We start from the raw sequence: 16,064 nt of genomic DNA on the forward strand, positions 1-16,064 counted from the left end.
CTCTTCTCAACATGGACTATGTTCCCGGGGGCGGGGTTTATGTACATTTTAGGGTTGCTGATGTCACTAACCCCGGAGGAATGTCGTGTAGTCCCTACCAGCCGTTTGTTGTAGTCCTTTTCTTTAAAAGCGAATATCTTCCTTTGCTTTGAACTTTGAGCGTTTTAACTTTGCAGGTGTTGTGTATGCTCAAACAGCAACATTACACACTAACTAAAGTTAGAAAAGTGAAATCATACTTTACCACCCCTTTAACTAATGAGTAAGTAATAGCAAATGTATGACTAAGATCCTTATTAGTTAATAGGGGTGCACCGAAATTTCGGTCGCCGAAAATTTCGGCCGAAAATGGCATTATCGGTTTCGGGCCGAAATAAAAAAGCCAGCCGAAAATGTCAACCGAAAATGAATGTCAACCGCGCCCCTCCCATCCGCGCGCAAGCGCTTGGGTTTCACTCACGGTGGAGCTGTTATCACTCGTCACCCACCCCTCCCCTCCGTGCTCAAGCAGGTGTCACTCACGGTCGAGCTGTTTGCACGTGTCTGCAAAGATTGAGCATGTCAGCGGTATGGAAGTATTTTAAAGTTTCAGATGAGGACATCTGAGCGCCGCCGCTCCCACCACATGCATGAGCTGAGAGGGCACCAAAAAATTGCGTAATGAAAAATCAATAATTATAATGCCGATTTTATTTCAGTATAGAAATACAGACATCCCAAGTCTCCCGGAAGTTCCGGGAGTCTCCCGCATATTGATAGCGGCTCACTGATGCCCGCGAATTAGTTAAAACCTCCAGAATCTAGAGCGAGCGCGCAGACTGTGGCAGAGAGGGAGAGAGAGCAAGAGACCGCGCGCGTGTGGCTCATGAAGCGTATGTAATATGAAATATATATAATATATAAAATATTCTAGGTTTTGTTATGTAACTGTTAGTGGTAATAAAAGTTTGATGATTATTCTATTGTTTTGTGATTTCTCATTTCAGATCCATTCAAAATTAAGCAATATAAATAAATATATATTAAAGTTTTTAAAAGAAGCCATTTTCGGTATCGGTTTCGGTTTTCGGCCAAGTGCATCCTAAATTTTCGCTATCGGTTTCGGCCCAGAATTTTCATTTCGGTGCACCCCTATTAGTTAATCAATGAGATTAGCCTCATTAATTACCTCATTCAACTATGACAAATTATAAAGTATTACCAATGAATTACCAATCACAACATTAACATGTTTCTGAGACATACTTTTTAACTCTGAACTATGGATGTCACCGTGAGGAATTTTTCACAACGGTATATAAACTTGCGACAACACCTGTATTACGCTATCAATATGCTGGGTATTGAATTTGCTTTAGAATCCATGTTCACTTTTACGAATTCGCGATCACGCGTGTATTTGTGGATTTCCGTGTGTTTGGATTTCTCGAGTGCATTTGTATGGATAGCCAAACACATCTAAAATGCCGACATTACGGCGTAATTCACGCGTGTATTACAGAACATCGTATTTTGCGGTGGCTTTTCGTCTAAAACCCGACATTTTCTGGACACCAAAGGTTTGGTAAATGGGGAAATATGACCTGTTTGGCATTCCATACATTTGGTGGGCAGGTGTGGATTTCTTGAGTGCTTTTGTTGTCATCATTGACGCTCAGGATCTGTTGCGCACCAAATCCTCCGCCATCGTCTTGTCAGTCATCTCTCTTTACTCTCGTCACATGATAAGTGAAATCTTTTTTCTTTTTTTTAATCAACATTTTATTAAACGTTAATTATACAATTAACTATATACGAACAGATGCCATGAAATTAACCAGACCAAAATTAAACAATTATAGAAAAAAAGTACACATAATTAGGAAGTCAAGGTTTTCGTTTTTCGAACAATATCTCTGCGGTTATTGACCAGCTTAAGTGATAAGTGAAATCTGACCCCAACAGCTTGTGCTGTATGGAGCAGAGCAAACGCTTTCAGTTTATAATTCTATTGTCCGCTGTCCAACTGAACTAAATGGTATATATACATATACATATATGGTAATGTAGTAATTTTTCATTTTCTATCTAGCTGATATCTCTATGTTTATTACTAAAAATTGAAGTCAATAAACTTCAGTTGCTTTTTATTCACCATGTTTCCCAATGAAATCCATGACTGAGCAACTCAGATGATTTAACAAATCTGCTCTGTCTCTTTCTTCTTCAGAAAAGAAAAGTAGGCCTACAAAGTTCCTTTTAATGTTCAAAACATCTTTACCTTTCTTATTTACATTCATCAAAGGATGACTTTAACCTTTAATGAGATTTCTGCCTCTAATCAAGTTAGATTGAATATGAATGTTATTGCCGGGATGGCAGGGGACAGCTGGAGTGCATTGGTGGTTTCACCCCACTGAGCTGAATCCGATTAATAATCAGTATCAGACCCAACACTCACCTGCCTTGTTTTGCTCAAAGCTCCGGCGTACGGCAAATATTCTTATTAGCCTTAAATTGAGCTTGTCAGTTGGGCAAATGCAACAAAACCACATGCTGGCAGTTTGCGAATTTCATCTACCCCAGACCGCGCAAGGGTTGCTGGGTGTGTGCTTTAAGGAGCGCCGAGAGCTTGATTGAATAAAACATGTTTAATTGTCATGTGAGCGCAGCAGATTTTAAGATTTGAATAACACCACAACATCCTGAGAGGCGAGGGACCGCGGTAGCATCTGCGTCCCTGAATTCACTCGCTCAGAAGTAAAAGCCTGCCAGATGCCAGGGAAAGAAAAAAAAAAATCAAATTTTGTAAAGGTTTGAAGCTTCAAAGGCTAACATCGAGGGACACGATGATCTGGGTCTGAAATAGCGTTGTTTGTTTACTCTGTCACGGTGTGGCAGATTCCGACTTCGTGTCGAGCAAGTGTGAATGAGTTACCCTACCTTTGGAAGGGTGTATTTGGGAAGCTTCATGGGTGTAAACACATCTCGCCTGGATGACACATAGTAGATTGGCCGACCACCGGTTGACACCTTGGGTAATGGAGGGATCACAAACAGACAGGACAAGGACAGGTTAGAAAGAAGTAACATTTCGAGTGCCACCGCGATATTGGTCACATATTAGGGCTGGCTATCAGCATAACATGCCATAAAAAATGCATAACACTACATTTTGGAGGATTTGTTTCTATCTTTGCTTCAATGTTCTCCAATTACCATAAACCATGTTTACACCTGGTATTATGATTAAGTGCTATTGAGATTGAGTGCTTAAATTAAAATGTAAGGATATAGGTTAACATTGTTGAATAATTGAATAAGTGTAATTGAACTGTAGGAAATGCAAAACTATTGATCTATAAATCGATGCAATATTGTACGAAAATATTTATTGCTACAGCCATTAAAATGGAAACTCACCTGGACAAACACATACTCATCTTGGACCACCAGGGAGTTGGGGTCAATGTATCCAGGAAAAGGTTTGCCCTTGTTGGCATCTGTGCAGTTCTGAAGTTTACATGTGACATACAGAGCCTCTGCAACGGGACAAATGGCAGAATGAGATGAAGGTATACTGCGTCTTAAAAAAACCCACATTTAGTTCAATTTGCCCTTTGTTTCCAAAAAATTTTGAAAATTGTTTCAAATATATATATATATATATGTGTTGGTTTTTCTGCATTTATATTTGTCTATATATAATTTTTTCTGTTGCTTTCTTTATGTACATGAAAAAAAAGCATTAAAAAAATTATATATATATATATATGAAATATGTATTGTTTCTCAAGGTCTTTTTATGGTACGGTTACTGTCAACACATTTAAATGTTGTTTTTACCAAGACATGAAAACATAATTGCCCTTGTATATTAAAGGATAATTCCGGTATTTAACATCTTGAGTCTATATTGTAGTTTGTTTTGGATGAACAAGAGTGGTGGACAACATTTTTTTGACAATGGTTCCTCTCTCGAGTTTTTGACTATAATAGAATTGGCCATGGACCCATTTAACATTGGAGTCAATGGGCATGTCCGAAAATGTCATTAAAACAGCCAATAATGTTCGTTTACAAAACTGTTAAACTCACCAAGTGGTTAGTGGTGTTCGTTGATGATTATAAACAATATATCGTCGCAATATATGATTCCAATCCGTTTATTTTGCTATAGTGGAACTATTTTTTCAGACACTTCACAACTGTGTAACTTCCGCTCAATATTTGTATCTGAAGCGTTAGCACACTCCCGACCACTTGATGGCGATAACCGATGTTTATGTCTCGCGGGACACTCACGGTCACAGTCGAGTTCAACTTCATATTGCACTGGTCAGTGGTCACGTCTTTCAATATGGTTAGAATTCGCTTACTCTCCCGGAGCACAGTTGATCTGCTCGCTAGCCTTATGAGAAACGGAAGCGAGCAAAAAGACCAAATGTAAACAGCCCCCTTTCCGTTTCCGTTAGCGCATTTATATTAACGAGCACTCAGTCCTTCAACAGAATTCAATGGGATTTTACAAAATGACGAATAAAACACGACAGAAACTGTATTACGCTACACTTTTTGTTTCTGGAACATCAACTAACATCACTAATCACTCGGTGAGTTGCACAGTTTTGAAAACTAATGTTAAAGGTTGTTTTAATGACATTTTCAGACATGCCCATTGACTCCAATGTTAAATGGGTCCATGGCCAATTCTTTTATAGTCAAAAACTCGAGAGAGGAACCATTGTCAAAAAAAATTTGTCCACCACTCTTGTTCATCCAAAACAAACTACAATATAGACTCAAGGTGTTAAATACCGGAATTATCCTTTAACTCTTTCCCTTTTATTGACAGAAATTCCGTTCATTTATGAGACAACTGCTTTAATCTGGCTTTCCGTGTATTCACTGTTATACGGCAGGGGGCGCTATGACACATCTCCTGAAAGAGTGCTGAATCTACTGATCAAAACACAGGAGAAAAAAAAGAAGAAACAAGCGATCGCATGTGTAAGCACAGGCATACAGTATGTAACATAACGTGATCATCAACATGAAACAGCATATAAATCAAAACTGCCTTATGTTACCAAGTAAAGTGTCGACCCAGGATGAGGTATAGGACTGTGCAACGCTATCTCACGACCAATTCGTACAAGTGAGTAAAATGTGACTGATTCTCACTCATACGAATTCGTACAATTTGTCTAAACCCCAGTGACGGTTAGGTTTAGGGGCGGGGTCAGAGGTAGGTAATTCGTAAGAATTGTCGTGAGATCGGGTTGGACTGTGCAACCTTTGGGGATGATGGACTCGATCTTCTCCATCTATGTGTTAATCATTGTTCTGAATCCGATCTGGATGTAGTCTTGACAAAAAAGACATTTTTTCTCAGATTTTAGCTCAAAGCTATTTTTTTATTATGAAACTTACCCACATTCAAGTGTTGATAAAAAACTGCATTAAGCTAGAATATTTTTTTTTAAATATTATTTAAAAGCAGGGGCTGTTATTTCTGTTGATATATTGCATGCTCAGATATTCATAAAACAAAAGATTCGCGGTGCCATGAAAACTTTGTGAAAATGGTTAAAAATGCAGCGGTGGCTGGCAACCTTTTTTGTTGCTGGCGGGAAAAGAGTTAACCTCAAACTATCTAAAAAAATCTCACACAACTTGACTGACAGTATTTTAAGGGACCATATCCAGTAGAACTGGCAAACGTAACTTCTCGTTCTGTCCGTCTATCGACAGGAATATAGGTTCAGCAGACAAAAGACAAACTCAATTTGTGCAGCATGTTTATTACGGATGACAGATACGGACAGATCGATTTGCTGGTGAAGAAATGTCCATTTTGCATTTTGACGTGTAGCCTATTTTGAACCCTCTAAGTGTTGCCTTGTGCCGTGTTTGAATTATAGCTTCTTGAAATATAATCAAAGCACATCAGACTTACGGGTTTCTGAGATGCTGGTCTCAAGGTGAATCAGGCCCGGCTCTTTATCAAGGCCCAGTTTAGACCTAGAGAGCCCAGAGGAAATAAAAAAAGAGTTTTTTTTTAAATGGGCTTTGGAAAAAAAGAAAAGAAAATCTTTTGTGTTTCCATACAACAACAGATGGGTCAAAATAAGGGCATTGGATTTTTTTTTTGTGTCGGCTAAAAGATCTGTGTTCGCCTCCCACAGGAACAATACGGGTTAAGGTGGGAAAGTACCATCAGAACACCCTGTCCTGTTAAGCTCCCATTTCCATCTCCATCTTTCTGTGCTCTCTGACAGAAGCGAGAAGCATATCCCGACATCATTAAAAGTAAGCCCTTCTCATTTGCTTCCCAAGAACACCCACAGGCACCGCACATCTCTCTTGCTCGCTCTTTTTAGTGTTGAAAAAAATCATTGTTGCATGAAATATTTATTCGAGACTGAAAAATCAGAGAGAGCTGCTCCAGTGAGAAAGCTACAAAGGTAGAAGCAGACTAGCTCAAGACTTTATCATGACACTTATTGGAAGTATTGACGCTTTCACAAATATAGCATCCCTTGGCATGTACCGGGATCACCCTTAATGTTTTAAAGACAGAGCGGCAAATTCACAGAAAAGTTATGTTGCGTTTGCTCACGGAATTTCAGCTCAAAACCCGCATTTTATCTATTTTATCTACCGGCAATCTATTAAGATGCAGAGTGGTTTATTTGCAAAATTATAAATAATGTGAGCGGACTGTACAGATCCTGGATGGATGGATGGATGGATGGATGGATGGATGGATGGATGGATGGATGGATGGATGGATGGATGGATGGATGGATGGATGGATGGATGGATGGATGGATGGATGGATGGATGGATGGATGGATGGATGGATGGATGGATGGATGGATGGATGGATGGATGGATGGATGGATGGATGGATGTGAAATCTTGATTGGACCTTAATATATAATAAATAAATACATTGCAATGTACAAACAATCGAACTGAACTCCTCTGAACGCAATCCATAACTAAGTTTAAAGCTGCCGTCACTTGAAAATGAGTATGCAGTGACATGATGGTGAATTTCAGGTTGCTAGATGGCGCGATTGACCAATCAGAATGAAATATTCCTTCAGTGCCCGCCCATTTTTAAGCGACCTTGGTTCCGAATGTATTGTTTTTTGTTTCCATTCATTTTTCCCATAGGGCTTTTTAAAATGTCTTTGGTCCATTGCTTGTAGCTTTTTTACAAACAACCACCTACGAGGTGAATCACAACAGCAAAAAATAATTGGAAAAAGGGCCGATAAAGGCAAAATGTACAAGACTGTGTACTTCACTTTCACGAGGGAAAGAACTATAATCCCATGTACCACTGCAAAAAAAAAAGATCCATATTATCCATACAAAATTAAGTATTTTGAGACCAAAGTGAAACTTGGTTTTAATGCAATAATCTTCTTTTAATGCAATGTATTTGACGCAATTCTATAATTGGTGGAGATTTCTCTGCAGAATAATGGTTAATGTAGTTTTCAGCAGCTTATTTAAAAAAATTAATTGAAATAATGTGGGCTACATTAAAATTAAGGGAAATAATGGCTTCAACAAAAGCATATACCATTGTTTAACAACCTCAGCTCACAGTAGGTCTGTCTTTAAAGTTTTAGGAGTTATCATTCAAAATCAGTCCCCCTACGGAGAAAATGAATGGGATGTTTACTTCGAGAACCTAAATGCTGTCCTCTAAAAAGACGCAGACATGGCACTGCATCATGCTGGTTTATATTTAAACTCCCTTTATATTTAAATCAGGCTTAGTGCTTATTTAGAATTGTACATCAGCATTTTGTCTTGCGTGATTCTCATCCAAGATTGTTCAGGTACCTTCGGTTATACTGCATTACCTTACAACCTTGCTTACTCAAAAGACTGGTCCATTTTCAAATATCTACTACAAGGAACTGCTAGGCTTCGATTTGAGATCAATAGTGAAGGTGAAAGTAAAGGAGTTCCTGACCCGTTCAATTCCACCAAGACTCTAAATCTATGCGGGCATTAAGCCGCATCGGATCCAAGTTCCTTTTGAAGCGCTGACAAATACAAAAGTCCATTTCATCCATTCAAAGCTCCATTCCTTCAATCATCTCATATTCTGGCTGTGACCATGGTGGTGTCTCTCATCAAAAGGGACGATCTAATTTCACATAGTCAATAGCTACCCATTTGTAAGGGTTATGTGTCTCATCTCACTTCAGATAATAAGACTCTATATGTGAGAGTTCATTGAGGGGAACTTGTGAGGGTAGATCATTACCAGACTAAAAATAACGGTTCTGCAGGCTGACTCTCTGATGTCTTCGCTCTGTCCCACTTTGACTGCTCTTATGCAAAAATTCGAAACAAAAATGTCCTCAAAAAAACAAAACCCTGCTGGTAAATGGCTAGACCTGAATTTGGATGGCACATGGCAGTTAAAAGACAGACATGATCAATGGAAAACTAATCAGTCAGTTGAGAGTATAAATTGTATTTGTGATTGCCACATTGAACGCACTATTACTCGCTGATTCCTCTTGCTTGCTTTACTTACTTTGTTGTTTGGGGGGAGGGGGGGTTATTTATCAAAGATTTAGCATTTATTTACTTTTTTTATTGAATTTACCCATTTAACGCACATGTACATACAAAATATTAAAGGAACACTCCACTTTTTTTGGAAATAGGCTCATTTTCCAACTCCCATAGAGTTAAATAGTTGAGTTTTACTGTTTTCGAATCCATTCAGCCGATCTCCGGGTCTGGCGGTAGCACTTTTAGCATAGAATCTGATTAGACCGTTAGCATCTCTCTCAAAAAAATGAACAAAGAGTTTCGATATTTCTCCTATTTAAAACTTGACTCTTCTGTAGTTACATCGTGTACTGACCGACCGACAGAAAATGAAAAGTTGCGATTTTCTAGGCCAATATGACTAGGAACTATACTCTCATTCCTGCGTAATAATCAAGGAACTGTGCTGCCGTACCAGCAGGCGCAATGATATTACACAGCACCTGAAAATAGTCCCCAGCTCGGTAACTTCCAACGTGACTGGCACTAAGTTTGTAATATCATTGCGCCTGCTGGTACGGCAGCAGTTCCTTGATTATTACGCAGAAATGAGAGTATAGTTCCTAGTCATATTGGCCTAGAAAATCACAACTTTTTACTTTCCGTCGGCCTTGTACACGATGTAACTACAGAAGAGTCAAGTTTTAAATAGGAAAAATATCAAAACTCTTTGGTAATTTTTTTTGAAAGAGATGCTAACGGTCTGATTCAATGATCTATGCTAAGCTATGCTAAAAGTGCTAACACCAGACCCGGAGATCGGCTGAATGGATTAGAAAACGGTAAAACTCAACTGTTTAACTCTAGGGGAGTTGGAAAATGAACCTATTTCCAAAAAAAGTGGAGTGTTCCTTTAAGTATTTTTGGTCTTACTTCATCAGTAGTTCGCAACAGCTACGGGATTTAATACATGCGAGATATGAAAATATAGTTATTTTGTCAACTCTGCAAGATTCAAATCTCTACCAGATTAATTCAATAGATGAAAATTAGTTCATTTATTCACACATCAATGCGAATGCCAGGTGCGGTGAAAATATTTGACATCACTTTATTTTTGAATTTATTTTTCACTTCTAGACACTTTTCTGTCCGTGTACTCAAGATTTAGTGGAGATTATTATAACATTAAATAAACTTGTCTGAAAGAAAAAAATAAACAATCGATCCATGCCCCCCTTTCAGTTCATTCCAGCTTGAGACCAGAGGTAAACACAAAATCGAATCACATTTAGAATTTATTTCTCAACCGGTCTCTTTAATCACCACAGTCTAGACATCTATTAGCCATCCTGATCAAGTTGAATAAGCTTTCTTAATGACTAAATCATTTGCAACATTGCAAATGCAGAATCCGACTCAGTAACAAGGTCTAATGGCAACATTCAGAACTTCTAAAGTTTGGACGTACACCTCGAGATGGAACACAGTGGGGAAGATCGCATCAGGGTTGAACAACAATCCGTGTTCTTTGGTTTATTCTTTTATCAGCCACAGTTCGAATGATTGATGTTCCACATGCAGCAGAAGGAATCACACAGAGAGCTTACCAGTAGAATTGATTGGGCGCCACCCGCTCGTGAACAAGCTGCCATCGACGACCAAACTCAACAGAGCTGTAGAGCTGAGGACCAAATAATGTGTTAGCAAAGGTATGTGTATGAACATTTCTGACACTTCTGATTGTAGAATATTCTGGCATTGAAGGGTAAGTTTAGTTAAATCGTTATTCTTATCGTTAGCTCGGTTCAACAACCGTACGCCTACATAGGCAGCTGTCTTCTAAGGCCACATTATCACTATTGTGAAACCTAGCAGCAACTCCACGCACTACACAAAATGGAAGTGTGATTTCCATGCTGATTTCTATCGATTTTGACATTAGCGTGTTGCTAAGCTAATGGCATGATAATCCAATATGCATAGAAATACATAATACACACAAATATTGGTTGAAAATATTTGTATCAATTCTTTTTTTCCTGAATGAGATACTATCTACACTAATTTTCAAAACTTTGGGGTCAGTAGTTTATTCTTTTTTTATTTATTTTTTTAAGAAATTAATCCTTTCACTCAGCCGAGATGCATTCAAATGCTCAAAAGTGATAGTTTAAGTGAAGACATTTAAATGGCAAAACTGTTAAAATATTAATTGTAACATGTCACATCAGTGCTGTTCTTTAGAACTTTATATTCATCAAATAATCTTAGAAAAAAGTGTCATGTTTCCAAAAAAACAAAACAAGTTTAAGAAGAAGAAGAAGAAGAAGAAGAAGAAGAAGAAGAAGAAGAAGAAGAAGAAGAAGAAGAAATTTAATTGTGTTAACCAAATCAGCATATTAGAATGATTTCTGAAGGATCATGTGACACTGAAGACTTCAGTAATGATGCTGCAAATTTGACACGACTGGAATAAACTACATTTTAAAATATATTCAAATAGAGAATTTTTTTATATCATAAAATATAAAAGTATAATATCATTTCACAATGATACTATTTTTAGAGTATTTCTGATTGAATTAATGTAGTCTTGAAGAGCATAAAAAACACAAAATCTTACGAACACAAAATCTTACGAACCCAAAATCTTTTTTAACGGAAGTGTATTCATAATCTGCATTCCCCTTACATTTTATTTTCGCAGATTGTTGCTATGCATTATGGAATTGTCTTCTCCGCGTAGGATGTGATGCTGCCTAATTAAGCATAATTAGGTTGTCTACTTTTTGGAACCGAATTCGCAACAGGAACGCGCCACAGATGTCTTAAAATACTGCCTACGTAGGCAGCTAACTAGGTTTTCAAACTGAGCGAGTGAAATTATGAATGATTTTTCAGTAAAATATACAGAATAAAAAAAATTCGTATTTTTATTAGTATAATTACACTGGAAAACTGGTAATCAGCAAGAGAACAATCACGAAGATCTGAAATTCACTAAATGAGAAATATATATCCCAGTCATTTTTATGCCTCAGTAAGAAACATCCTATTCATGTGCAATGCGCCTTAAGGGAAAAATCATATTATATAAATGGCAAACACAAATATGTCACACTGGTACTTACAGCACTTTGAAATTATATGTGCCATTTGTTAAAGTGTTGAGCAAAAGTTTTCCCGAGGTGTGAAACTTTACCTGCCTTGCACAAAGCAGCATATTTTTTTTGCCAGATTTTACAAGACGGTTCTAAAACAGTGGGGGGTTTCAATGCAGCATTTGTTTTTGCATTAGCTGGGAACTGTGATATCACAATCTTGTATCCAATATAACAACCTGACCGTGGGTGGATGGAGCTCGGTCAAATTTAGACACAGAGAAACGGGATCAAACTAAACCAAAACAGACAGAAACGAAGAGAAGACAACAACTTAAACTAGCCTTAACTGGTTTAAAACGGTCTCCCAGCCTAATATTGTAGGCCTATATTGTATATAATTGATATGTTTTAGTCTGGCATAAGCTGTTTTTATTATTTATTTTTCAAGGATATATGTTCACCAATGAAGGCTGCTGAGCTTTTCATTTTAGCTTGTTTCCTCTCTCGTGTTTACTGTTATAATAAAATAAACCTCGGGAACTTTGCCAATGACACTGTGGTACAACTCTGTAAACACTAATAAATAAAGCATTTATTTATGTGGCTTAGATTTTGATAGGGTTTAATTAGTGATTGTGTTTTCTTTTTGGGCTGTTTGCTTTCGCAGCTTTTAACCGTGGCTAGTCATGCGCATTGTGCAAACAGTCAACTATTAGCCTTCAATTGGCTGATAATTCTTTTTGATTGTGTTCATTTAATTGTGATTCATTCGCAGTGGCCATCCTTCAAGTCAATGTTGATTTGTCAAAATTTAAGTCAATGCCGTCTAACACCGTCGCTCAAGACTTGAAACTATCATCAATGTTGTTTGATTATATTGCATGTCACTGGGAAATGTATTTTTTTTCCCACATTTGAATATACAAAACCTTTTTTTAAATGATATGTTCATAATCCTAATCATTTATATAAGTTATATCCACATCAAGAGGTAGAAAAAAAATGTATCCATTAAGAAATGAATATAATCCCAAAATTAGGGGAGTTAAAATTAGTCGCATCAGGGGGGGTGGGGGGGGGGGGATAAAACAAATCTTGAATTGTTAAACTATTTTATGATATGATTAAATATGATGCTTAAACAATCTTTTCAGAAGAGTAAAAAAAAAATTTCATAATTTATTAGCCCTAAACCATGAGCTCGAACGCATATAATTAATGGTAATTCCTTGCGACTGGAGATCCATAAATTGTCTTAATTGCCAACTTTAAGCTCACTGAAATTGTCTCTTTTAAGACGCATTTCCTCTCACATTGATAATTGCCCTTTGAGGACATATTTTATTCCCAAATATAGATTGTCATCCATTTTCACGCATGCGTTTCATTATTATAATGTCTTGCTTTGCAGTGTGTGCCTAATCTGTTTATCAAGTATACTATAGATGTGTTTTTTCTGTTGTCTTTCGTGAATTTGGTTATATGTTTGGCAATAAAACAGCTTGATAATTAGAGAACCACATAAAGAGTCTTTCTGAATGCTATACCCCATAATTAGAAGCTGTTTGCCATATTTTTTCCAGGAATTATTTAGTTAAAATGATTGTGCACCTTCTGGTCGTGGCCATAAGCAAGGATCCAGTCCTCCTGCTCAGGATGAAACAACAGGTTGAGGATGTAGAAGTTGAGACGGTATTTTTGATAGGTGGCGCCTTCATCTGAGCTGATGAGCAAACTGCTCTCCACCTCTGGATCTGTCAGCAACATGATCTGAAACACAGACAAGATGTTCTCTACATAGATCCATCACTGTCCCTCAGAGACCAAATGCCTCAGCTAGTGGACGTGATGAGCTCCACCTGTGATGTTCTGTCTGCAAACAGACATTGTTGAATGGTGAGAGATGGCAATAACAAGACAAGTGCATATGTTTGCCTTATTAAAACATATTCTGTTTAACTAAACAAATTATGCAAATAATTTAAAGTTATGCAATATATTCCATCTACAATATACAGTATTAATAATACGGCAATTTCCAGTCCTTTATGCTGATTGCCAATAGCTGTACGCTTCACCCAACAGTTCTCACTACACACCACCTCTAGCAACCACTCTTAGCAATGTAAACGTATGCGCCAGAGAAACAAGGGCGCAGCCATGTTTAGAATATTGTCTTTGAACTTCCGTTTTTGCGGTCGCTCTGTATATTTCTATGGCATCGCTGTCCAAGAGTAATTAGCTTTTGAAGTGGATTTACTAAGTAATGTTTAAAGCAGATGTCTTAACAAATGTCAGTAGACCGGGACGATTTTAAAACGAGCCGTTCAGAATAGATACGCAAGATTGCTGTGAAAATACAGACCGGAAGACAAAAGACAACGAGCGCAGCGCTTAAAGGGGCTGGGCTACATAAGGTCTATGAGAGATCGAGTAAGTGAGTGTACCTGCATTACGGTAGATATAATTTTTCCTTCAGGTCAGTCATACTCATATTTGTAATAAAAAATCAGTTTGAATGTCCGCTGTGATATCTTGTCTTTTTAACAGTTAAGTTAAGGGGGTTTTCCTGTGTTAGTTGCGTCTTGCTTCTCCGTGTTCACAAGTTACCATCCTTTCAATATAAAAGTCTTCTCTACTGACTGACTCACTCTTAAAGGCAGTCTTTGTCGCCATCTAATGGCGAAATAATGTACCGGTTTTCAATTTCTGTTGCTGTTCACAGTCAGGGACTATTTTTTCCAGCGGAAGGAATGCTTTTAGTGATTTTTCTTCATGAAAATTTGCATTGATACATATACGTTGGCTTATTTGTATTATGTGGTAACCGTTTTATAAAAGCAATAAGCTTTGCGTTGTGCCTTACTACACCCTTCAGCCGTGACTTGAACGATCCAGCACAACCTCTCTCATTACAATATTACTGTAGCCTAATAAATGCAGCCTCAAATTGTTTTATATACAGTATGTTACCGTTCTATAGCCATATACGATATAAAACAATAAATACACTGCAAAGTGAATAGATTTTGATTTTAACGTGTACGTATTGAACCTGGAACATTCTAATAATAAAATAAAACATTATCAACACTGCATCTCAATTTGTATTTCCTATACAAGACAGAAAGCTCATTAATTTGGTGAACTCACAAACCGTGTTCCTAATTTGCAAGTCTTAATGAACACTTTTAAAGTTGTGGCAGCACCGCCTCGTGTTAACTGTGATATCTTTATTTCCAATCCCTGATTTGCTTGGTTTGATCTCATCATAATCGCAGTGGATCACAAGCATAAATCTCTTTAACGCTGTCAATCTTGTAACACACTCCAATGAGTAATTCATTACGGCACCAGCATGCACACACTTTAACTCACCCTAAAGCGCAGTCACACTGTTAAATCTATAATTTCCCTAGAGCTTTTTTTCTTTTCTTTTCTGTTTAAGAGTGCCACCAGTCTTAAGTTTCGGCCAGTTTTGAAAATAAAGGAATAAATATAATCAGTCTCAAATATAATTAAATCGGCAAGGCTGAACCATTTCAAAACTTTATCACTGACAGAGAGCTGGAGGTTTCAGGGTCTAAGGAGTGTGTAAGTGTGTGTCTGAGCTCCACGGGAGAATTGCTTTAGGGTCTTTTTTTTCTGTTCCATTAGTTTGTAAAGCCTTAAACAGGCCGGATATGGACTCTCCTCATAGCAATTTTATGGACACAAGCTTCGATTATATTAACAGATCAATAGCCCTCTTGCTCATGTAATACGGGTCAGTGCAACTTGGTCAAGAACCATCTTGTTTCTTCATTGGCACATAAAACATTAGTGTCCACCTCAGAATCGGTTTCCATTTCAATTGCGTTCTCGACCCATCTCTCCAGGGCAGTAGCATTATTAAGTAGAGCAGTGCAGCAGAGCTCACCAGAACATTCGTCAAACGGGACATGCTAATGCTAACCATAGCGACGGGAACCCAGAACACCCGCTCATCAATCACCGCCAACTCAACCAACATGACCCAGATGCCAACCAATCAGTGGGTTGCTTCATTCATGGATTCTTTATTCTCTTTTAAAGAAGCAAACATCTGATTGCAGTTATGAATTTTTTTGATGCGCTAGATATAGTAGAGGTGAATTTTATGGTAGCAGGCCTTCATTATCCTAAGTCTCGTCTTGCTGCGTTCTGAAAGTTTGGATGATTAATAAAAATGTGTACTCTTGCAAAGCGACCTTAAATGAACACTACAATCACTTAAGTCAAAAGCTAATGAGCGGCCAGCCATTTTAAGCACCAAAAAGGCCAACCCTGAGAAACTCCATGAAATATAAGGGTGCCTTTAGGCCTATAATGCTAAATGCTGGGTTTATTAGACTTGGAATATAATTAGGCTACAATTTTTGTTTTTATGATACTTAGTGGTGTTCTTCAGGTATTTTTGGACAAAAT

At 37.7% G+C, this 16,064-nt stretch overlaps 1 protein-coding gene across 8 annotated transcripts in view; it reads right to left on the reverse strand.

Annotated features, from left to right (window-relative positions):
* sorcs1 (sortilin-related VPS10 domain containing receptor 1) overlaps positions 1 to 16,064 on the reverse strand; it is a 224,627-nt gene that overhangs the window by 35,731 nt on the left and 172,832 nt on the right. For all 8 annotated transcript variants that reach the window (XR_013797964.1, XR_013797965.1, XR_013797966.1 and 5 more), the window contains exons 4-8: positions 13,230 to 13,388; positions 10,122 to 10,195; positions 5,939 to 6,003; positions 3,403 to 3,521; positions 2,923 to 3,012 (exon numbers count right to left, since the gene is read on the reverse strand). Coding sequence is in view for 5 of the 8 variants with exons in the window: in XM_079615287.1 (XP_079471413.1) it covers positions 2,923 to 3,012; positions 3,403 to 3,521; positions 5,939 to 6,003; positions 10,122 to 10,195; positions 13,230 to 13,388 (507 nt within the window). In the remaining 3 variants the exon portion in view is untranslated. The remainder of the gene's footprint in view (positions 1 to 2,922; positions 3,013 to 3,402; positions 3,522 to 5,938; positions 6,004 to 10,121; positions 10,196 to 13,229; positions 13,389 to 16,064) is intronic.

The sequence above is a fragment of the Phoxinus phoxinus genome (assembly GCF_949152265.1).
Source record: "Phoxinus phoxinus genome assembly, chromosome: 6".
NCBI lineage: Eukaryota > Metazoa > Chordata > Actinopteri > Cypriniformes > Leuciscidae > Phoxinus > Phoxinus phoxinus.